The sequence below is a fragment of the Heterodontus francisci genome, chromosome 1 (assembly GCF_036365525.1).
Source record: "Heterodontus francisci isolate sHetFra1 chromosome 1, sHetFra1.hap1, whole genome shotgun sequence".
NCBI lineage: Eukaryota > Metazoa > Chordata > Chondrichthyes > Heterodontiformes > Heterodontidae > Heterodontus > Heterodontus francisci.
Window position 1 is genome coordinate 5,971,188 of NC_090371.1, and position 24,782 is coordinate 5,995,969.

Genomic DNA, 24,782 nt, shown 5'->3' on the forward strand with positions numbered 1-24,782 from the left:
TGTCAGTGTCAGTGTCTGTCAGTGTGAGTGTGTCTGTCAGTGTGAGTGTGTCTGTCAGTGTGAGTGTCAGTCAGTATCAATTAGTGTCTGTCAGTAATGGTCTGTGTCTATGTTTGTGTCAGTCAGCAGCAGTCTGAGTCTATCAATATCTCTCAGTGTCAGTCAGAAGTGAGGTCTGACTGGATGCAGAGAGAGCATTGTGGTATCAGTGACTATGACTGGGTGCATTCAGGATTGGTGACACTCTACAGCAGATAAATATCATTTATTTAATACTTATTAAATTTGAGAGGTTATTTGGAGAGATTTCTGACCTGGAGTGGTAGTTCGCTCTGTAGTTGGAGCAGGTACTGTTGTCTTACGTGTTGTAACTGTGAAAAGTGAAAAAACAGAAGCATCCTCCAGAAATGTGGGACTCAGTATTCATTCACCACGTCATTCGGAGATGAGAGTCAGGTTGAGATTTGCATGAGAGTAATTATGTCAGTCAGTGTCAGTCAGCGTCATTCAGTGTCAGAAAGTATCTGCCAGTGTCAGTCAGTGTCTGTCAGTCAGTGTGACTGTGAGTATCTGTCAGTGTGAGTGTCTGTTATTGTGAATGCAGGCAGTATCTCTCAGGGTCAGTCAGTATCTGTCTGTCTGTCAGTGTGAGTGTGAGTGTCTGTCAGTGTGAATGTGAGTGTGAGTTTCTGTCAGTCTGAGTGTCAGTCAGTATCTCTCAGTGTCAGTCAATGCCTTTCAGTGTCTGTCAGTGACTGTCAGTATCTGTCAGTGTCAGTGGTTGTCAGCGTCTGTCAGTGACTGTCTGGGTCAGTCAATATTTGTCAGTGTCAGTGTCAATCAGTGTCAATCAGTGTCTGTCATGTTTGCCAGTATCAGTGTCTGTCAGTGTCAGTCAGTTCAGTCTGTATCTATCAGTGTCAGTCAGTGGTCTGTATCTGTCAGTGTCAGTGTCTGTCAGTGTTAGTCAGTGTCAGTCTGTAACTGTCAGAGTCAGTCAGTGGTCTGTATCTGTCAGTGTCAGTGTCTGTCAGTGTTAGTCAGTGTCAGTCTGTAACTGTCAGAGTCAGTCAGTGGTCTGTATCTGTCAGTGTCAGTGTCTGTCAGTGTTAGTCAGTGTCAGTCTGTAACTGTCCGTGTCAGTGTCAGTGAGTGTCTGTCAGTGTCAGTCTGTAACTGTCAGTGTCAGTCAGTGGTCTGTATCTGTCAGTGTCATTAGAACATTAGAACATTACAGCGCAGTACAGGCCCTTCAGCCCTCGATGTTGCGCCCACCTGTGAAACCATCTGACCTACACTATTCCATTTTCATTCATATGTCTATCCAATGTCCACTTAAATGCCCTTAAAGTTGGCAAGTCTACTACTGTTGCAGGCAGGGCGTTCCACGCCCCTACTACTCTCTGTGTAAAGAAACTACCTCTGACATCTGTCCTATATCTATCACCCCTCAACTTAAAGCTATGTCCCCTCGTGTTTGCCATCACCATCCGAGGAAAAAGACTCTCACTATCCACCCTATCTAACCCTCTGATTATCTTATATGTCTCTATTAAGTCACCTCTCCTCCTCCTTCTCTCCAACGAAAACAACCTCAAGTCCCTCAGTCTTTCCTCATAAGACCTTCCCTCCATACCAGGCAACATCCTAGTAAATCTCCTCTGCATCCTTTCCATAGCTTCCACATCCTTCCTATAATGCGGTGACCAGAACTGCATGCAATACTCCAGGTGCGGCCGCACCAGAGTTTTGTACAGCTGCAGCATGACCTCGTGGCTCCGAAACTCGATCCCCCTACTAATAAAAGCTAACACACCATATGCCTTCTTAACAGCCCTATTAACCTGGGTAGCAACCTTCAGGGATTTATGCACCTGGACACCAAGATCTCTCTGTTCATCTACACTACCAAGAATCTTCCCATTAGCCCAGTACTCTGCATTCCTGTTACTCCTTCCAAAGTGAATCACCTCGCACTTTTCCGCATTAAACTCCATTTGCCATCTCTCAGCCCAGCTCTGCAGCCTATCCATGTCCCTCTGTAACCTACAACATCCTTCGGCACTATCCACAACTCCACCGACCTTCGTGTCATCTGCAAATTTACTAACCCACCCTTCTACACCCTCATCCAGGTCATTTATAAAAATGACAAACAGCAGTGGCCCCAAAACAGATCCTTGCGGTACACCACTAGTAACTAAACTCCAGGATGAACATTTGCCATCAACCACCACCCTCTGTCTTCTTTCAGCTAGCCAATTTCTGATCCAAAGCACTAAATCACCTTCAATCCCATACTTCCGTATTTTCTGCAATAGCCTACCGTGGGAAAACTTATCAAACGCCTTACTGAAATCCATATACACCACATCCACGGCTTTACCCTCATCCACCTGTTTGGTCACCTTCTCGAAAAACTCAATAAGGTTTGTGAGGCACGACCTACCCTTCACAAAATCGTGCTGACTATCGCTAATGAACTTATTCTTTTCAAGATGATTATAAATCCTGTCTCTTATAACCTTTTCCAACATTTTACCCACAACCGAAGTAAGGCTCACAGGTCTATAAATACCAGGGCTGTCTCTACTCCCCTTCTTGAACAAGGGGACAACATTTGCAATCCTCCAGTCTTCCGGCACTATTCCTGTCGACAATGACGACATAAAGATCAAGGACAAAGGCTCTGCAATCTCCTCCCTAGCTTCCCAGTATCTGTCAGTGTCAGTGTGTATCTGTCAGTGTCAGTGTCAGTCAGTGTCTGTCAGTGTCAGTCTGTATCTGTCAGTGTCAGTCAGTGGTCTGTATCTGTCAGTGTCAGTGTCAGAGTGTATCTGTCAGTGTCAGTCAGTGGTCTGTATCTGTCAGTGTCAGTGTCAGTCTGTATCTGTCAGTGTCAGTGTCAGTCAGTGTTAGTCAGTGTCAGTCTGTACCTGTCAGTGTCAGTCAGTGGTCTGTATCTGTCAGTGTCAGTGTCAGTCTGTATCTGTCAGTGTCAGTCAGTGGTCTGTATCTATCAGTGTCATTGTTAGTCTGTATCCGTCAGTGTCAGTGTCAGTCTGTATCTGTCAGTGTCAGTCAGTGGTCTGTATCTATCAGTGTAATTGTTAGTCTGTATCTGTCAGTGTCAGTGTCAGTGTGTATCTGTCACTGTCAGTCAGTGGTCTATATCTGTCAGTGTCAGTGTCAGTCTGTATCTGTCAGTGTCAGTCAGTGGTCTGTATCTATCAGTGTCATTGTTAGTCTGTATCTGTCAGTGTCAGTCAGTGGTCTGTATCTGTCAGTGTCAGTGTCAGTCTGTATCTGTCAGTGTCAGTCAGTGGTCTGTATCTATCAGTGTCATTGTTAGTCTGTATCTGTCAGTGTCAGTGTCAGTCAGTGTTAGTCAGTGTCAGTCTGTATCTGTCAGTGTCAGTCAGTGGTCTGTATCTATCAGTGTCATTGTTAGTCAGTGTCAGTCAGTGTTAGTCAGTGTCAGTCTGTAACTGTCAGTGTCAGTCAGTGGTCTGTATCTATCAGTGTCATTGTTAGTCTGTATCTGTCAGTGTCATTGTTAGTCAGTGTCAGTCAGTGTTAGTCAGTGTCAGTCTGTATCTGTCAGTGTCAGTCAGTGGTCTGTATCTGTCAGTGTCAGTGTCAGTCAGTGTCAGTCAGTGTTAGTCAGTGTCAGTCTGTATCTGTCAGTGTCAGTCAGTGGTCTGTATCTGTCAGTGTCAGTGTCAGTCAGTGTCAGTCAGTGTTAGTCAGTGTCAGTCTGTATCTGTCAGTGTCAGTCAGTGGTCTGTATCTGTCAGTGTCAGTGTCAGTCAGTGTCAGTCAGTGTCTGTCAGTGCATCACTGGCAAGGCCAGCATTTGTTGCCCATCCCCAATTGCCCTTTAGACTTCATTTTCTTGAACTGCTGCAGTCCAGTTGGTGTGGGTACACCCACAATGCTGTTAGGGAGGAATTTCCAGGATTTTGACCCAGTGACTGTGAAGGAATGATGATTTATTTCTAAGTCAGGATGGTGTGTGCTGTGGAAGGGAACTTGCAGATGGTTATGTCCCCATGTGTCTGCTGCCCTTGTCCTTCTAAAGGAAAGACTGGCATTTATAATCGTGCCTTTCACAACCACCAGACATCTCAAAGTGCCTTACAGACAATGCAGTACTTTTGAAGTATAGTCACTGTCCGTCCGTGGATCAGCACCTTGACGTGGTGAAGAGGCTTGTCCACTCCGATGATCCCTTGAGCAATTTGTCGGGAGCTCCTTGCTCCTGGTGGGGCCACCCATGGCAGCAAGATCAGGGGGAGGTGCCAGACAAAGTGCGGTCCAAAATGTCCTCAGCAGCAGAACAGGCGAAGGAAGACTATGTGTCTCACCGGCTGTGAAGGAGGAAGAAGGCTGCAGCGGCAAGGTGATCCCGGTCATTGTGGTTCAACACGTCACCAAAATCTGACCACCAATCTGTCAATATCGTGTGGATAATGACGGCACCTCAAGCTCCCCACGTTAAACAATGTCATGCGCAGGCTTCTACCAGGGTCCATTTACCACGTCCTGTGGTGATGGAGAATTGGGGACGGGGACAGGGCTGTGAACCTGGGAGTCCCGAGTCAAGAATCTGCACACAGGCGACAGATGCATGAAGATTGTTGGATGCCTGTGTTGTGACAGAGGTGTCTTTGGAAAGCAGCATCTGTGACTGAGCAGTCCTCTTCAGGATACCCTCTGCTCACCCCAACTGGGGAGAGGGCTAGAAAAGTGCCCTAAAAATAGGCCGTCCCACTTTCCCCTGGCTGGGGAACGACACCCTGTGGAATCACCATCTTTGTGGTCAAAGAAAGAAAACGTTAAATTTTGCAACTTGGAATGTCAGAATACTCATGGATAATCTCAAGTGTGACCGTCTGGAAAGAGGAACTGCAATCGTATCACGTCAGCTATCAAAACTCCAAATTGACATCGCTGCCCTCAGTGAGACCCGCCTTCCTGGGGAGAGGCTGAAGGAACAAGCAGAGGGATATACCTGCTACGAAAAGGAAAGGCTGACAGTGACCCTCGTGTCCATGGAGTTGGTTTTACCATCCGGAATAGGATCTTGGATGCACTGCCAGAACTCCACAACTGCATAAATGAAAAACTCAGCACACTTCACCTACAGCTCAGCTGTAATCAATAAACTGTGGCCACCAGCGCTTATGTCCCGACCCTTGACTCCAATGAAGATGTTAAGGAAACATTCTATTCTGACCTTGATGAATTTCTCACTGCCATCACAAAAGAAGAGATCATCCTTCTGGGGGATTTTAATGCCAGGGTGGGCAGTGACTCCGATGTCTGGAGAGGAACCATTGGGAAAAATGGAATGGGAAAAGCCAATGCAAAGGATGTCCTCCTGCTGACAAAGTGTGCTCAGCATGGCCTCATTCCAACAAACATCGTCTTCTGCCAGAAGGACAAATACAAAACCACATGGAGGCATCCTAGATCAAAGCACTGGCACCTCCTGGATTATGTCATTGTCGAGTCAAAGATCTAAGCGATGTCAGGGAACTGATGCCTGCTGGACAGATCATCGACTTGTTCGATCAGTGATGAACATCCACCGAGCACCAAGGCCTCACAAGATCTAAAAGTTCAAGTTGAAGAAGATCAATGTCTCAGCCCCAAAACAGCCCGACCGAAGACAGGAATTCCAAGTGCAGCTCACAACCAATCCGGAAAATCTTCACACATCCAACTCGATTTCAGAACAGTGGGAGCAAATAAATTCATCTGTACTAGACTCCTGTGTCCAGACCACTGGGTTTGAGCATCGTCATCACCAGGACTGGTTCGACGAAAACGATGCTGAAATATGTGACCTCCTGGAACAAAAACAAGCAGCCTTCATTGCCTGGCAGAACAACCCAAGGTCACAAGTCACGCAGGTCACATTCTAACAGCTCAAGATGGACACCAAAAGACAAATCCGTAAGATAAAGGAGAAGTGGTGGGAAGCGAAAGTCCGAGAGATCCTACAATATGCAGACCATCATGACATCTGAAGTGTTTTTGAAGCCACCAGGGCCATCTATAGACCAAGGTCAAATGGACAAAATCCCCTTCACTCACAGGATGATGTCTCTCTTCTTAAGGATGACAATGCCATCAGTCATCACTGGAAAGAACATTTTCAACAACTCGTCAACCGTGAATCCACAGTGGCAGCTGATAGTCTCCAGGCTATCCCCAGTATCCTGGGTGAACCACCATCAATGGGAGAGCTGCAACAAACAAGCAGACAGATAAAAACAACAAAGCCCGTGGTCCCGATGGTGTTCGAGCTGAGGTCTTCAAAACTAGTGAGTTTTTGCTCACTTCAAGACTCCATGCACTCATCCTACAGATTTGTGAGGATAAAGAACTTCCCCCCTCCCCCAACTCCCCCCACCCCACCCCGAGCCTCCACTGCTCTCTGGGGAAGACCCTCTGAGAGAAAACAACTTCTCCTCATCTCCGTCTTAAAAGGGAGACCTCTTATTCTTAAACTGTGTCCCCGAGACCTCGTCTCCCCGACAAAGGGAAACAGCCTCCTGGTATCCACTCTATCAAGTCCCCTCAGGATGTTCCATTAAGTTCACCTCTCATTCTTCTAAACTCCAATAAGTATAGATCCAATCTGTTCACACTTTCTTCATAAGATAATCCCTTCATCCCTGGAATTAGTCAAGTGAATCTTCTCTGAACTGCTTCTAAAGCAATTATATCCTTTTTCAAATAAAGAGACCAAAACTGTACACAGTACTTCAGATGTGTTTTCACCAAGAGTCCTGTACAGCTGCAGTAAAACCTCCCTACTTTTATACTGGATTCCCCTTGCAGTAAATGTCAACATTCCACTTGCCTTCCTAATCATTTGCTGTACCTGCATACTAACCTTTTGTGATTCATGTACGAGGACATCGAGATCTCTCTGCACTGTAGAGTTCTGCAGTCTCTCTCCATTTAAATAATATACAGCTTTTCTATTCTTCCTGCCAAAGTGGACAAGTTCACATTTTCCCACATTACACTCCATCCACCAAATTTTTGCCCACTCACTTAACCTATCTATATGCCTTCGTAGACCACTCTTGACAACTTACTTCCCTTCCTATTTTGGTGTCATCGGCAATTTTAGCTACCATACATTCAGTCCCATCATCCAGGTCATTGATATAGATTGTAAATAGTTGAGGTCCCAGTATTGATCTCTGTGGCACTCCACTAGTTACAGCTTGCCAACCCGAAAAATACACATTTATCCCTACTTTCTGGCTCCTGTTAGTTAACCAATTCTTTATCCATACGAATATGTTACTCCCTACACATGTGTTCTTATCTTGTGTAGTAACCTTTGATGTGGCACCTTATCAAATGCCTTTTTGAAAATCCAAGTACACCACATCTATAGGTTCCCCTTTATCCACCTTCTTGTTACTTCCTCAAAGAACTCTAATAAATTAGTTAAACATGATTTCCCTTTCACAAGACCATATTTACTCTGTCTGATCCTATTATGATTTTTTAAGTATCCTGCTATAACTGCCATAATAAGGGATTCTAGTATTAACCCTATGACAGATGTTAGGCTAACTGGCCTATAGTTTCCTGCTTTCTGTCTCCCTCCTTTCTTGAATAAAGGAATGCAGGCCATCTGGTCCTGGGGACTTGTCAGCCTTTAGGTCTAATAGTTTTCCCAGCACCTCTTCCCTGGAGATGGTAATTGCTTTAAGTTCCTCCCTCCTTTGCACCTCTTGATTTCCCCTCATTGGTGAGGGAGGATATAACGAGGGGAAAGTATCCAGTGGAGACCTTTTGGGTGGAATTGAGGAACAGAAAAGGATCTAAAACTGTAATGGGTGTTGTGTATAGACCCCCTGGTAGCAGGCCTGAGGCTTTAGATTGTATAAATGCACAAATTAGACAAGGGTGTAACAAAGGCAGAGTAGTATTAATGGGGGATTTTAACTTACACATAGATTGGGAGAGGCAGACTAGCACCTGTCAGAAAGGAAGTGAATTTCTGGAATGTGTCCAGGATAGTTTCCTACAGCAATATGTCCTAGATGTAACAAGGGGACAGGCAATATTAGATTTAGTTATGAGTAATGAGCCAAATGTAATTAGTAGCCTACAAAGTTAGGTAGCATTGTAGACAGTCTAGATGATAGCATAAAATTGCAAAGAGATTTTGATAGATTTGGTGAATGGGCAAAACTATGGCAGATGGATTTCAATGCGGGCAAGTGTGAGGTTATCCATTTTGGACCAAAAAAGGATAGAGCAGGGTACTTTCTAAATGGGAAGAGGTTAAGTACGGTGGATGTCCAAAGAGACTTGGGGGTTCAGGTGCATAGATCTTTAAAATGCCACGAGCAAGTGCAGGAAATAATCAAAAAGGCAAATGGAATGCTAGCCTTTATATCTAGAGGATTGCAGTATAAAGACACAGAGGTTATGCTGCAGCTGTACAAATCCCTGGTTAGACCCCACTTGGAGTTACTGTGAGCAGTTCTGGGCACCACACCTTAGGAAGGACATATTGACCTTGGAGGGAGTGCAACGTAGGTTTACAAGAATGATACCTGGACTACAGGCGTTAAGTTACAAGGAGAGATTACACAAATTAGGCCTGTTTTCGCTAGAATTTAGAAGGTTAAGGGGTGATCTGATTGAAGTCTTCAAGATATTAACAGGAAAAGACAGGCTCGATAAAGATAAACTATTTCCATTGGTTGGAGATTCTAAAACTAAGGGGCATAGTCTAAAAATTAGGACCAGACCGTTCAGGAGAGATGTTAGGAAGCACTTCTTCATGCAAAGGGTGGTAGAGGTTTGGAACACTCTCCCACAAACAGCAGTTGAAGCTAGAACAGTTGTTAATTTTAAATCTCAGATAGATTTTTGTTGAGCAAGGATATTAAGGGATATGGGCCAAAGGCAGGTATATGGAGTTAGGCCTCGGATCAGCCATGATCTCATTGAATGGCGGGACAGGCTCGAGGGGCTGAATGGCCTACTCCTGTTCCTATCTTCCTATGTTCCTATGATTTTCAAGTATCTTTGGCAGGTTTTCTGAATCTTCTACAATGAAAACAGACACAAAATACCTATTCAACACCTCTGCCATTTCCTTGTTTTCCATTATCAATTGCCCAGACTCTCTGCCTAGAAGACCAATACTACCTTTAGTTACTCTTTTCCTATTTAAATACTTGTAGAAACTCTTACTATCTGTTTTTATATTACTAACTAGTCTTTGTCTTATATTCTACCTTCTCTGTCTTAATTATTTTTTTCATCATTCTTTGCTGGTTCTTAAAATCTGTACCATCTTCAGACCTACCACTAATCTTTGCAGATTTTTACAGTGTTTCTTTCAATTTGATACTATCTGTAACTTCCTTATTTAGCCACAGATGCATCCTTCTGAAAGAATCTTCCTTTCTTGCTGGGATAAATCTTTGCTGGGAGTTATTAAATACCTTCAAAAAAGTCTGCCACTGTATCTCCACTGTCCTACCTTTTAACCTAGTTTCCCAGTTCACTTTAGTTAGCTCTGCCTTCATACCTTTGTAATTACCTTTATTTAGGTTTAAAACACTAGTCTTAGACCCACACTTCTCCCTTTCAAACTGAATGTGAAATTCTATCATGTTATGATCGCTGTTGCCTAGAGGCTCCTTTACCATGATTAATCCTATAACATTGCACATTACCAGGTCCAGAATAACCTGCTCCCTAGTTGGCTCGAGAACATATTTCTCTAAGAAATTGTCCCGAATACATTCTATGAACTCACTTTCCAGGCTACCTTTACCAATCTGATTCATTTAATCTACATGTAGATTAAAGACACCTATGACGATTGTGGTACCTTTCGTACACATCCCATTTATTTCTTCCGGTATATTCTGTCCTACAGTGTAGCAACTGTTAGTGGGCCTGTAAACTACTCTCACAAGTGACCTCTTATCTTTCCTATTTCTTATCTCTACCCAACTACATCTTGCTCTTTCGAGCTAATGTCATCTCTCGCTGCTGTACTATTGACATCCTTAATTAACGAAGCTGCCCCACCATCTTTCCCTAGCTTCCTGCCTTTTGAAATGTCAAATATCCTTCAATTTTTAGGTCCCAGCCTTGGTCACATTGCAACCATTTCTCTGTAATGGCTATCAGGTCACACATACTTATTTCTACCTGTGCTTACAATTCATCCATTTTGTTAAGAATGCTGCATGCATTCAGATACCGAGCCTTTAACTCTCTCTTTTCACCATTTATGCAATCTTATCTGCTGGTGCATCTCTTAAGTTTAAAACTATTGAGGTGTTTCCCTTTTATCCATAGCAGGGAAAATCCTGAATCGCCTACTTCCTGTGGCTGAGGAAATCCTCCCAGAGACACAGTGTGACTTTAGACCTTCCAGAGGAACCTTTGACATGGTCTTTGTTGCCCAATAAATCCAGGAAAAATGTCGAGAACACCACCAAGAATTCTTCATTGCATTCATTGACATGACCAAAGCATTTGACTCAGTAAATCACAAGGCTCTGTGGATTGTGTTCCAAAGATTTGGATGTCCAAGAAACTTCATCACAATTGCTCCATGATGATTTGACTGCCCCAGTCTTGAGTGGGAGATCTGAAACAGACACCTTCAAAATCCAGACCGGAGTCAAGTAAGGCTGTGTGACAGTCCCCATGCTATTTACAATCTACCTGACAGTAGCTATTCACCTCAAAGATCAGCTGCCCTCTGGTCTGAGTATTAAATAGATGGAAAACTCTTTAACCTCAGTCACCTCCGTGCCAAAACTAAACTGACCATCATAGACATACATGATCTACAGTTTGCGGATGACTGCAGTGTTGTTACCCAACTGCATCAGATTTGCAAATCACTCTCAATCTCTTCAATTCTGCCATCAAGAGACTTGGCCTGTCCTTGAATGTTGCCAAAACAAAACTCATATCAACCCTCACCTGGTTAGTGAAATATTCCACCTCCCATATATGTTGAAGGAGAGACCTTGGAATAATAGTGTTTGACAACAAAGACCTCCGCAAGTCAACAAAAGTCCGAGTGTACAGAGCAGTTGTTGTCATAACACTCCTGTCCTGCAGTGAGATCTGGACTGTGTATCAGCGACACAAGTGCGCTAGAGAAATACCATCAGCAATGCCTCCGCTGCACCCTCCGGATTCAGTGGGAGGACCGTCAAACAAATACTAGTGTCCTTCTTAAAACCTGCTCCACAAGCATTCAAGCAAAACTCCTAAAAAACCAACTATGATGGTTTGGACACTGTGTCTGGATGGTGGAAACCGTGTCCCCCGCTAGGTCCTGTTTTCTATGTTTCGATGTTTCTATGTCCTGTTTTCTCAACTTTCAAATGACCAGCATTCCAGGGAGGACAAAGAAAACACTTCAAAGACACTCTGAAGCTCTCTTAAAGTGCGGCACCATTGACATTGATGACTGGGAGGAACTTTCTACCAATCGTTCAAAATGACGACACCTTGTCCATCAAGCTGCATCATGCTTTGAGACCAAAACACAATAATGATGAGGCAGAGTGACAGCAGACAAGGAAAGAAAGAAAAGGAAGCAAATCCTGCACTCCAGATCCCACTACCTCGCGGGATATCTTGCCTCATGTGCCCAAAGCTCTGTGAGTCGAAGATCAGCCTGTTCAGTCACTTGAAGATCCATGACAGAAACTCGTGACCTTGAGTAGACGTCATCCTCGAATCGAGGGACAGCCACCGCCGATGAATATAGGAAATGCAGCCAGTAATTTGCACACAGCAACCTCCCACAAACAGCAAGATAATACTTGTTGAGGGATAAATAGTGACCAGAACAGAGGGGACCATTCCCCTGTTCTCCTTCAAAACAGCACCTTGGGATTTTGTTTTTTAACACACCCACCTGAGAGAGCAGATGGGGCCTCATTTAGCATCACATCCAAAGACAGAACATCAGACTCAATTATTGCACTCGCATGTTAGAGTGAAACTTAAACCCACAACCCTCTGACTGTGTGATGTGAGTGTTTACCAACTGAGTTACAACTGACAAACTGTTGACAGGTTTGTTTGGAAGCTGAGGTCAAAGGGGTCTTGGTGCATTGCTGCAGTGCATCTTGTAGATGGTACACACTGCTGCCACTGTGTGTCGGTGGTGGAGGGAGTGAATGTTTGTAGATGGGCTGCCAATCAAGTGGGCTGCTTTGTCCTGGATGGTGTCGAGCTTCTTGAGTGTTGTTAGAGCTGCACCCATCCAGGCAAGTGGAGAGTATTCCATCACACTCCTGACTTGTGCCTTGCAGATGGTGGACGGGCTTTGGGGAGTCAGGAGGTGAGTTACTCGCCGCAGGATTCCTAGCCTCTGACCTGCTCTTGGAGGCAGTTTTTAAGTTTCTGGTCAATGGTGACTCCCAGAATTTTGATGGTAGGAGATTCAGCACGAGTAATGCTTTTGAATGTCAAGGGTTAGGCTCTCCCTTGTTCGAAATTTCCATTGCCTGGTGTCACGAATAGATGAGAACCCCCTTGTAAATTGTGTTTTGTGCATTAGGGTATTAATGCCAAGCTCCATTTTATACAGCAAGTTGTGTCTTAGCTGTGTTCCTCTTGTTAAAATAGAGAAGGAAGATCATGTGACACAGCTTGTCCAGGATACCCCTATCCAACCTGACTGCACCTGAAACTTTTTGGGCAGATTTGGGCCAGCTGCCTGCAGCTATACACTTCTCCCTGACAACTCCCTGAATGAAGCAGAACTGCCTTCAAGCTCCATTGACTTTTCCCTAAGGCCTTTTCGACAAGAAAAATTAAAAAGAAGATAAGCTACAAAAACAGCAGGAAAGTCTGATTTCTATCAGTTTCCTCTCCGTCTAAATGAAGGTGACTTCAGCAATTTAGCTGCTTCCATTTATATCTGAGAGTGTCAGTAGAAGACGAAATTATCAGGAAAGAAGTTATCTCAGAGACTCCTTCCACTACACAGCATTTCCAGTCGGTGATCTTCATTTTTGAACGTTTTTGGGATATTTTAAAAGGACTCTAGTTTAAACAGAAATCCATGTTAGCTAGCAGAAACATAGAACCATCAAAAAGTTACAGCACAGAATAAGGCCATTCAGCCCATCGTATCTGCGCTGGCCGAAAAAACTAGCCGCCCAATCCAATCCCACCTTCCAGCACCTGGTCTGTAGACTTGCAGGTTCCAGCACTTCAGATGCAGGTCCAAATACCTTTTAAATGAGTTGAGGGTTTCTGCCTCCACCACCGATCTGGGCAGTGAATTCCAGAAACCCACTACTTTTTCTTTGTTTTTAACTTTAAACAACCATGTTGTTGTTACAGTCTTGTTTAGAGATACAGCACTGAAACAGGCCCTTCGGCCCACCGAGTCATTGCCGACCATCAACCACCCATTTATACTAATCCTAAACTAATTCCATATTCCTACCACATCCCCACCTGTCCCTATATTTCCCGACCACCTACCTATACTAGGGGCAATTGCTAATGGCCAATTTGCCTATCAACCTGCAAGTCTTTGGCATGTGGGAGGAAACCGGAGCACCCGGAGGAAACCCACGCAGACACAGGGAGAACTTGCAAACTCCACACAGGCAGTACCCAGAATTGAACCCGGGTCACTGGAGCTGTGAGGCTGCGGTATTATTAGGGTTTAAGGGAGGGAAAGAAATTCAGTCACTAATCCTGTTACGGACAGGTGGTTGGAAAAAACGGGAAATTTGTTCAGAGAAAAGAAAAGATTAACTACCTGTTCGTAACACTGCCACTTGTGTGGCACAAACGTAACTTGCCACTTATCAGCCCAAGCCTGGATGTTGTCCAGGTCTTGCTGCATAAACTGCTTCATTATCTCAGGAGTTAAGAATGGAAGTGAACACTGTGCAAACATCAGAGAACATCACCACTTCTCATCTTCTGAAGGAGGAGAGTCAGCGTCTGTCAATGTCCATCAGTATGATTGCATGTCAGTCAGGGTATGTCACAGACACTCAATCTCAGTTATTATCGGTTTGTGTGAAGGGTAATATTTGTCACTTTCAGTCAGCGTCAGTGTGATGGTGAGTGCCGGTTAGTGTTTATCAGAGAGAGGGATCAGAAGATGAGAGAGAGAGAGAGAGACAGAGAGAAAGAGACACACAGAGAGATCAGAGAGAGAGAGACAGAGAGAGCAGAGAGAGAGAGAGAGAGAGACAGAGAGATCAGAGAGAGAGAGAGACAGAGAGATCAGAGAGAGAGAGAGACACACACAGAGAGATCAGAGAGAGAGAGAGAGACACACACACAGAGAGATCAGAAGATGAGAGAGAGAGAGAGATCAGAAAATGAGAGAGAGAGTGAGACAGAGAGACAGAGAGAGACAGAGAGACAGAGAGAGAGAGAGACAGAGAGATCAGAAGATGAGAGAGAGACAGAGAGAGAGACACAGAGAGATCAGAGAGAGAGAGAGAGAGACACACACAGAGAGATCAGAAAATGAGAGAGAGAGTGAGACAGAGAGACAGAGAGAGAGAGAGACAGAGAGATCAGAAGATGAGAGAGAGACAGAGAGAGACACACAGAGAGATCAGAGAGAGAGAGAGAGACACACACACAGAGATCAGAGAGAGAGAGAGAGACACACAGAGAGATCAGAGAGAGAGAGAGAGACACACACACAGAGAGATCAGAGAGAGAGAGAGAGAGAGAGAGAGACAGAGAGATCAGAGAGAGAGAGAGAGAGACACACAGAGAGATCAGAGAGAGAGAGAGAGAGAGAGACAGAGAGATCAGAAAATGAGAGAGAGAGTGAGACAGAGAGACAGAGAGACAGAGAGAGAGAGACAGAGAGATCAGAAGATGAGAGAGAGAGAGACAGAGAGATCAGAAGATGAGAGAGAGACAGAGAGAGATCAGAAGATGAGAGAGAGTCGATCAATGTTTGTCAGTGTGAGGGTCAGTGTCTGACAGTGTCGGTGTTAGAATATTAACGATAATAAACTTTCCTCTTTATGGTTTACACTCAAGAATACCTGTCCAATTAGTTCTTTCATGATCACAGTAAAGCTAAAAGGTAAAGCACTCACGGAGCTGGTAAGCACTGCCACTTATCCACGTTAAAGGAATAAACCCTGTTGCCTTCAATTAAGAGGAAGGGGCAAGGGGGGTGCCTGAGACCCTCCTCACCTGGCTGTAACAATTGAACAATTGAAACAAAACCCCTCACATCCTTTTTAAAGTGTGGTGACCAGAACTGGATGCAATACCCGAGTTGTGGTCCGACCAGGAGAATAACTGGGGCACTTCAAACATTTCTATCTGCCGTATCGTTATTTCCACACAGTTCAGGGAGGTCCTTCTAGGCTGTAAAGATGAAGGTGCACAGCTGGTGGAAAATGGATCAGATCCCATGTAACCTGAACATTGATGTGAAAGATGACTAGAACTGTTCTACAACCTCAGATGGAGGACACATGGTGATAAGCAGCAGAGAGAAAGACATAACAGAGAAAACAATGACCACAAAATAAACAGTTAATGACCAAAATAACTACCTGTGTCTGTGTCATTCCAATTTCCACTGTCAATACTGCCACCTTCCCCAGTGGATGTGCAATATGGAGGAGCCCAACCATCATCACAGTGACAGTTGCCTTTATTGTTACAAACCTGAAACAAAATCCATAGTATTTAAAACTTCTTCATTGGTATTAAATAGATTTACAGAAAAGTAATAGTGAAGAATCACACCAAAAATAAAATGGAAAACCATCTAGGAGCTGAACTCATGTCTGTGGTTGTCAGAAGGACAATGAACAGAACTCCAGGACATCACTGTAGGCAAGTCCTCAGTCCAACCATCTCCATTTACTTCATCAATGACATTCCCTCCAAAATAAAAGCAGGGATGGGGCTGTTCACAGACTATTCCCCAGTGTTCAGCTTCACTCACCAACCCTCTGATCATGAAGCAGCCCATGCCAATCTACAATAGGGGCTGATTATCAGTCAGACTTGGACTGACAGGTGGTAAATAACAGAGAACGATTATATGGACGCTCCCAGAATATAAGAATGGAAGTAGGAAGAAAGATGCGAGGTCCCTTTGCTCCTGACACAGGATACAAACATACAAATTAGGAGCGGGATTAGGCCACTCGGCCCCTCGAGCCTGCTCCACCATTCAATAGGTTCATGGCTGAACGGATTACTCCACATTTCCACCTATCCCCGATAACTTTCCATCCCTTGTTTATCAAGAATCTATCTATCTCTGCCTCAAAAATATTCAAAGATCTGCTTCAACCACCTTTTGAGGAAGAGAATTCCAAAGACCCACGACCCTCTGACAGAAAACATTTCTCCTCATCTCAGTCTTAAATAGGAGTTCCCTTATTTTTAAACAGTGACTTCTGGTTCTAGATTCTCCCACAAGGGGAAACATCCTTTCCACATGCACCCCATGGGGTGGCACAGTGGTGCAGTGGTTAGCACCACAGCCTCACAGCTCCAGCGACCCGGGTTCAGTTCTGGGTACTGCCTGTGCGGAGTTTGCAAGTTTTACCTGTGACCGCGTGGGTTTTCGCTGGGTGCTCCAGTTTCATCCCACAGCCAAAAACTTGGAGGTTGATAGGTAAATTGGCCATTGTAAATTGCCCCTCGTGTAGGTAGGTGGTAGGGGAAGGTGGGGATGTGGTAGGGAATATAGGATTAGTATAAATGGGTGGTTGTTGGTTGGCACAGACCAAAGTGGGTCGAAGGGCCTGTTTCACTGCTGTATTTCTCTAAGACCCCTCAGAATCTATATATTTCAATCAAGTTGCCTCTTCTAAATTCCAGCAGATCCAAGCCCAGTCTGTCTAACCATTCATCACAAGACAACTGGCCCATTCCATGTTTTGGAGCTGAGAGACAGAGCGGAGATTTATAAAGAGCGGGAGCTGAGAGACAGAGCGGAGATTTATAAAGAGCGGGAGCTGAGAGACAGAGCGGAGATTTATAAAGAGCGGGAGCTGAGAGAGCGGAGATTTATAAAGAGCGGGAGCTGAGAGACAGAGCGGAGATTTATAAAGAGCGGGAGCTGAGAGACAGAGCGGAGATTTATAAAGAACGGGAGCTGAGAGACAGAGCGGAGATTTATAAAGAGCGGGAGCTGAGAGACAGAGCGGAGATTTATAAAGAGCGGGAGCTGAGAGAGCGGAGATTTATAAAGAGAGGGAGCTGAGAGAGTGGAGATTTATAAAGAGAGGGAGCTGAGAGAGCGGAGATTTATAAAGAGCGGGAGCTGAGAGACAGAGCGGAGATTTATAAAGAGAGGGAGCTGAGGGACAGAGCGGAGATTTATAAAGAGCGGGAGCTGAGAGACAGAGCGGAGATTTATAAAGAGCGGGAGCTGAGAGACAGAGCGGAGATTTATAAAGAGCGGGAGCTGAGGGACAGAGCGGAGATTTATAAAGAGCGGGAGCTGAGAGAGCGGAGATTTATAAAGAGCGGGAGCTGAGAGACAGAGCGGAGATTTATAAAGAGCGGGAGCTGAGAGACAGAGCGGAGATTTATAAAGAGCGGGAGCTGAGAGACAGAGCGGAGATTTATAAAGAGCGGGAGCTGAGAGACAGAGCGGAGATTTATAAAGAGCGGGAGCTGAGAGACAGAGCGGAGATTTATAAAGAGCGGGAGCTGAGAGACAGAGCGGAGATTTATAAAGAGCGGGAGCTGAGAGACAGAGCGGAGATTTATAAAGAGCGGGAGCTGAGAGAGCGGAGATTTATAAAGAGCGGGAGCTGAGAGAGCGGAGATTTATAAAGAGCGGGAGCTGAGGGACAGAGCGGAGATTTATAAAGAGAGGGAGCTGAGAGAGCGGAGATTTATAAAGAGCGGGAGCTGAGGGACAGAGCGGAGATTTATAAAGAGCGGGAGCTGAGGGACAGAGCGGAGATTTATAAATGGGTGAATGGCCTGCTTCTGTGCCGTATGACTGTGACTCTATGATAGTCCTGTGAAGAACCTTTGGAGGTTTTTGTACACTCACTGCACGATTTAAATGTATGTTCTTCTGTATTAAATCTGCATGCTGCACCCTTTCAGATGGTGCATTCCAGATCTTAGCAACTTGCTGCATAAACATTAATCTGCAGCTTCTTCTGGTTATTGTGTCAATTACATTAGCTCCAATGTCCTCTCGTTAATGACCCTTCTGCTACTGGAAATAGTTTCCCCTTATTTATTCTATCAAATCCCAATATCATATTGAACATCTCTATCAAATTTGCCTTCTCTTGTTAAACAATAGCCTGGGTTTCTCTGCTATCTCTGCGTAACTGAAGTCTTTCATGATCAGTACTTCTGTACCATCTCTAAGGCCTTGAGATCCTTCCTAAGCTGCGGTGCCCAGAATTGGACACAATATTCCGTCTGAGGCCAAATCTAACAGTTTAACATAATTATATCATGTCACCCCCTCCCAATAAACCGCACTGATAGGAGAGTCATTAATTTCATACCCCTTTGTTATTGCAGGTCTCGTCACAATGTTGTAGGTTGAACAGTGTCACATCCTGACACTTTGCATCAATACAAGCCTGCGAAATGGAAAATACCAAAATTATTGTCATCACTGTGTCACTGTCATTAGGTTTTAATGATGAGCTGAGATGTTTGACTCCAAACTTTTCAGCAATCAGTCAAAGGGGAGGTTGGTTTGACTCCACACCTTTAATGAATCAAATGTTGATGCTGAGGCTGGAGGACAAAAAATTAACTTCAGTGGGTGATGTGAATCAGGCTAAATGATAGATTGTAGCAGAACAATAATTCGATTATGTGAAGAGAAAATGCTGGAAATACTGAGCAAGTAAATCAGCAGTTGTGGAGAGAGAAAAACAAGGTTATCGTTTCAGGTCCGTGACCTTACATTAGAAGTGAAAAAAGTTGAAGATGTAACAGGTTAGAATCAAGTCCAGAGGCAGGGAAACATCAAGATGGGAAGAAACAACAAACGGTCAGGTCTGTGATCGGGTGGAACGAAGCAGTGATTAAATTAACAGGAGGATCTCTATCAACATCTGTTGGCTGAAAAACTGGAAGCAGTCGTTATGATGTGATATTGTTAACTGACCTGAAACGTTAACTCTGCTTCTCTCTCCACAGACGCTGCCAGACTTGCCGAGTCTTTCCAGCATTTTCTGTTTTTATTTCAGATTTCCAGAATCTGCAGTATTTTGCTTTTATTTTAATGATCCGGAGACATGAGTTCAAACCTCAGCACGGCAGGTGGGGAATTTCAATTAAATTAATGAAATGAATCTTGACGGAAACACGAGTCTCATTGATAATGATAATAAAACGATGGATTATCGTACAAAACTCATCCAGTTCACTAATGTCCGTCAGGGAAGGAAATCTGCCCTCCTTACCTGGTCTGGCCTACATTTGAGTCCAGACCCACAGCAATGTGGTTGACCCTTAAATGTCCTTTGACATGGCCTAGGAAGACACACAATTATACCAAACCGCTAGAGTAAAGTCTAAAAGGAATGAAACTGGACAGACCACCCGGCATCAAGCTCAGCATTGTAAAGGACAAAGGAACACCCTGCCCAATCAACCCAGAAAAGTCCTCCTCACTAATGTCTGGAGGTTGATGCTAAAGTTGGGAGAGGTGTCCCACAGATGAGTCAAGCGTCAATCTGACATAATATTCATGGAATCATACCTTAAAATGTTCCAGACACCACCATCACCAGTTATGTCCGGTCACACTGGCAGGACTGACCCACCAGAGGTGGTGGCACAGTGATATTCAGTTAGGAGGGAGTTGCCATGGAGACCTGATCATTGACTTCAGACCCCAGGAGGTCTCATGGCAACAGGTTAAACATGGGCAAGGCAACCTCCTGCTGATTACCACCTACCGCCCTCACTCATACAGGGAGTTATCGAGGCATTGGCTGGATTTTGTGAAGGAGGAGGGGCTCCCGGCACTGGGCTGAAAAGGCGGGGGGGGGGGTGGTGGAGGTTGGGAGCCCCCGCCTTGAACTTTTCATGCCCCATCCACCAGCGCCTCCCCCCCCCCACCCTGGCCCCAGAGCAATCCTCTGTTGTTTTTCTGCCTGAGTGTCCCACACTGGGATCCCCCTCCCTTTAAAGATGGGATTCCCGCCTCCAAGAGCTGCTGGCCAATCACAGGGCCGACAGCTCAGCAGTATTGGCAACGCCACCAGGAGCAGTGGCCACTGCCGGTACTGGACCAAGGCCGAGCAGTGGAACCCCACATCTCAGGTAAGTGAGGCGGGGCCGCGAGGCCAGTCTGGAAGGCCCCGGGTAAGGGAGTGGGGGGGGCATGGGAAGGTGGACGTGCAGTCCAGGGAGAGGGGGTTCCATGGAGGTGTAGATTTGCTGGTGGGTGCCCTCTGAGGGCCACCGATTGCCCACAGAGGAGGGATCACCTCCTCCCAAGCCTGCAGGGAGTGCGCCTCATTTTGCAAGGCGCACATCTCGGGTGGCAGAGACAGCCCCTGCCGCTGGTTAGATCCCAGCGACAGTGGGAAGAGGCTCTTAAGTGGCCATTAATAAGTCACTTAAAAGCCTCAATTGGCCTATCAGTGGGAAGGCCATTGTCGAAATAGGAGCTGCCTCTCTCTTCAGTACAGGGGAAGAAGCTGATTGGTGAGCAACTGGTAAGTTATTCTACTTCTAACTGTAATAAATAGTTTTTAAAGTTACATTATGGCAGGTCAGCTCGGCCAAGTGGAAAGTACGTCCTGCGGTAAGTGGAAAGTACGTCCTGCGGTAAGTGGGAAGTCATGTCTTAGACAAACACATCTGCAGAAAGTGTCACCAGCTGCAGAAACTTGAGCTCTGGGTTTCGGAGCTCGAGCGGTGGCTGGAGTCACTGTTGTGCATCCGCGAGGCAGAGGACGACGTGAATAGCACATTTAGGGAGGTGGTCACACCACAGGTTAGGAGCATGCAGGCAGAAAGAGAATGGGTGACTGCCAGGCTGTCTAAGAGAACCAGGCAGGCAATGCAAGAGTCCATGAGTCTATCTTGCTTGCGAATTCACAGAATCACAGAATAATACAGTGCAGAAGAGGCCCTTCGGCCCATCGAGTCTGCACCGATGCATTAAAGACACCTGACCTGTCTACCTAATCCCATTTGCCAGCACTTGGCCCATAGCCTTGAATGTTATGACGTGCCAAGTGCTCATCCAGGTACTTTTTAAAGAATGTGAGGCAACCCGCCTCTACCACCCTCCCAGGCAGGGCATTCCAGACCGTCACCACCCTCTGGGTAAAAAAGTTCTTCCTCAAATCTCCCTTAAACCTACCGCCCCTCACCTTAAACTTGTGACCCCTCGTAACTGACCCTTCAACTAAGGGGAACAGCTGCTCCCTATCCACCCTGTCCATGCCCCTCATAATCTTGTACACCTCGATCAGGTCACCCCTCAGTCTTCTCTGCTCCAGTGAAAACAACCCAAACCAATCCAACCTCTCTTCATAGCTTAAATGTTCCATCCCAGGCAACATCTTGGTGAATCGCCTCTGCACCCCCTCCAATGCAATCACATCCTTCCTATAATGTGGCGACCAGAATTGCACACAGTACTCCAGCTGTGGCCTTACCAAAGTTCTATACAACTCCAACATGACCTCCCTGCTTTTGTAATCTATGCCTCGATTGACAAAGGCAAGTGTCCCATATGCCTTTTTCACCACCCTATTAACCTGCCCTTCTGCCTTCAGAGATCTATGGACAAACATGCCAAGGTCCCTTTGTTCCTCGGAACTTCCCAGTGTCAGGCCATTCATTGAATACTTCCGTGTCACATTACTCCTTCCAAAGTGCATCACCTCACACTTTTCAGGGTTAAATTCCATCTACCACTTTTCTGCCTGTTTGACCATCCCGTCTATATCTTCCTGTAACCTAAGACACTCCACCTCACTGTTAACCACTCGGCCAATCTTTGTGTCATCCGCAAACTTACTGATCCTACCCCCCACATAGTCATCTATGTTGCTTATATAAATGACAAACAATAGGGGACCCAGCACAGATCCCTGTGGTACGCCACGAGACATTAGCTTCCAGTCACTAAAACAGCCGTCTGTCATCAATCTCTGTCTCCTACAGCTAAGCCAATTTTGAATCCACCTTATCAAGTTACCCTGTATCCCATGTGCATTTGCTTTCTTGATAAGTCTCCCATGTGGGACCTTGTCAAAGGCTTTGCTGAAATCCATGTAAACTACATCAACTGCACTACCCTCATCTACACACCTGGTCACATGCTCAAAAAAATTCAATCAAATTTGTTAGGCATGACCTCCCTCTGACAAAGCCATCCTGACTATTCCGAATCAAATTTTGCCTCTCCAAGTGGAGATAGATTCTCTCCTTCAGAATTTTCTCCAATAGTTTTCCTACCATTGACGTGAGACTCACTGGTCTGTAGTTCCCTGGCTTATCTCGACAAACTTTCTTAAATAGTGGGACCACAATAGCTGCTCTCCAGTCCTCTGGCACCTCCCCCGTGACCAGAGAGGAATTAAAAATTCGGGTCAGAGTCCCTGCAATCTCCACCCTCACCTCCCACAGCATCCTGGGACACAAATTATCTGGACCTGGAGATTTGTCCACTTTTAAGCCTTCCAAAATCTCCAATACCTTGTCACTCCCTGTGACAATTTGCTCAAGAACCTCACAGTCTCGCTCCCTTGGTTTGGTTTTCCATTTTGGATACTGGTGAGGGTGATGGTTCCTCAGGGGAGTGCAGCCAGAGCAGTGTCTGCGGCACCACAGGTGGCTCAGCTGCACAGGAGGAGAGAAAGAAGAGTGGAAGAGCAACGGTGAGAGGGGATTTGATAGTCAGGGGATCAGAAAGGCGTTTCTGCAGCAGTAAACGTGACTCCAAGATGGTGTGTTACCTCCCTGTTGCCAGGGTCAAGGATGTCACGGAGCAGCTGCAGGACATTGTTCTGGGGGAGGGTGAACAGCCAGAGGTCGTGGTACCAATGACATAGGTAGGAAGAGAGATGAGGTCCTGAAAGAACATTTTAGGGTGTTTTGGAAGGAAATTAAAAAGCAGGACCTCCAAAGCAGTAAACTCAGGATTACTCCCAGTGCCACGTGCTAGTGAGCATAGGAATAGGAGGATTGATCGATTCAACACGTGGCTGGAGAATTGGTGTAGGAGGGAGGGCATCAGATTTCTGAGGCATTGGGATCGGTTCTGGGGCAGGTGGGACCTGTACAAGATGGACGGGCTACACCTTAACAGGACCGGAACTAATATCCCCGCAGGGGAGATTTGCTAGTGCTGTTGGGAAGGGTTTGAACTAGCTTGTCAGGGGGATGGGAACCTGAGGGGTAGCTCAAATTAGCTGGTAACAGGAGGTAGAAAGGTAGCAAGTGACATTAGAAGGATGGTGAAACAAAGGTGAGCATCAACTAGGCTTAGAATGCAGAATATCAAGAAGACAAGGTTAAGGGCACTCTACCTGAATGCACACAGTATTCACAACAAAGTAGATGATTTAAAGGCCCAAATAGAGGTAAATGGGTTTGATCTAATTGTCATAACGGAAACGTGGCTACAGGGTGACCAAGACTGGGAACTGAATATTCAAGGATATTCGACATTTAGAAGGACAGGAAAAAAGAAAAAGGAGGTGGTGTTGTGCTGATAATAAGGGATGGGATCAGTACATTAGTAAGGGAGGATCTCAGATCAGAAGAACAAAATGTGGAATCTGTTTGGTTGGATCTAAGAAACAGCAAGGGGTAGCAAATGTTGGTAGGAGTTGTTTATAGGCTACCAAATAGTAGTGGTAATGTGGGGCATGGTATTAATCAGGAAATTATAGAAGCATGTGGCATGGGTAATACAGTAATCATGGGTGACTTCAATCTGTATATAGAGTGGGTAAACCTAATGAGCATTAATGCTGTGGAGGACGAGTTTCTGGAATGTGTTAGGGATGGTTTTCTAAAGCAGTATATTGAGGAACTGACTAGAAAACAGGGTATTTTAGATCTAGTATTATGTAATGAAAAAGGGCTAATTCATAATCTTGTTGTAAAAGAGCCTTTCGGGATGAGTGACCATAACTAGATAGAATTTTACATGATGTTTGAAAGTGGGGTAGTTCAATCTGAAGCCAGGGTGTTAAATTTGAACAAAGGAAATTATGAAGGTATGAGGGGTAAATTGGCTGAGGTGGATTGGGAAAATAGATTAAAAGGTATGACAGCACATAGACAATGGATAGTCTTTAAAGAAATATTACATAGTTTACAGCAACTGTGCATTCTTTCAGGGCGCAAAAACCCCAAAAGTAAAGGCAGTCAACCATGGATAACAAAGGAAGTTAACGTTTGTATAAGATTAAAAGAAAAGGCCAAACATAGAAACAGAAAATAGGAGCAGGAGTAGGCCATTCGGCCCTTTGCGCCTGCCCCGCCATTCATTATGATCATGGCTGATTCCCGTTTTCCCCCCATATCCTTTGATGCCTTTAAACCCAACCTAACTCCTTCTTGAAAACAGACAATGTTTTGGCCTCGAAGGGGAAAGGTAAATAAACAAATCCAGAGCTCCCTGTATGACAAAGGAGATAAAGATGAAGAAGGAAAGTGTGCTTATGACAGATGTCAGGTAGAAAATACTATTGAGAACCAGGCTGAATATAGAAGGTGCAGAGGGGAAGTGAAAAAGCAAATAAAAGAAGCAA

At 45.2% G+C, this 24,782-nt stretch overlaps 1 protein-coding gene across 5 annotated transcripts in view; it reads right to left on the reverse strand.

The window, feature by feature from the left end:
* Positions 1–24,782, reverse strand: part of LOC137367113 (disintegrin and metalloproteinase domain-containing protein 12-like) — a 544,479-nt gene that overhangs the window by 96,346 nt on the left and 423,351 nt on the right. For 4 of the 5 annotated variants that reach the window (XR_010973684.1, XM_068028570.1, XM_068028563.1 and 1 more), the window contains exons 17-19: positions 18,546–18,623; positions 15,600–15,714; positions 315–371 (exon numbers count right to left, since the gene is read on the reverse strand). Coding sequence is in view for 4 of the 5 variants with exons in the window: in XM_068028570.1 (XP_067884671.1) it covers positions 315–371; positions 15,600–15,714; positions 18,546–18,623 (250 nt within the window). In the remaining variant the exon portion in view is untranslated. The remainder of the gene's footprint in view (positions 1–314; positions 372–15,599; positions 15,715–18,545; positions 18,624–24,782) is intronic. The other variant, XM_068028577.1, reaches the window with a different exon arrangement.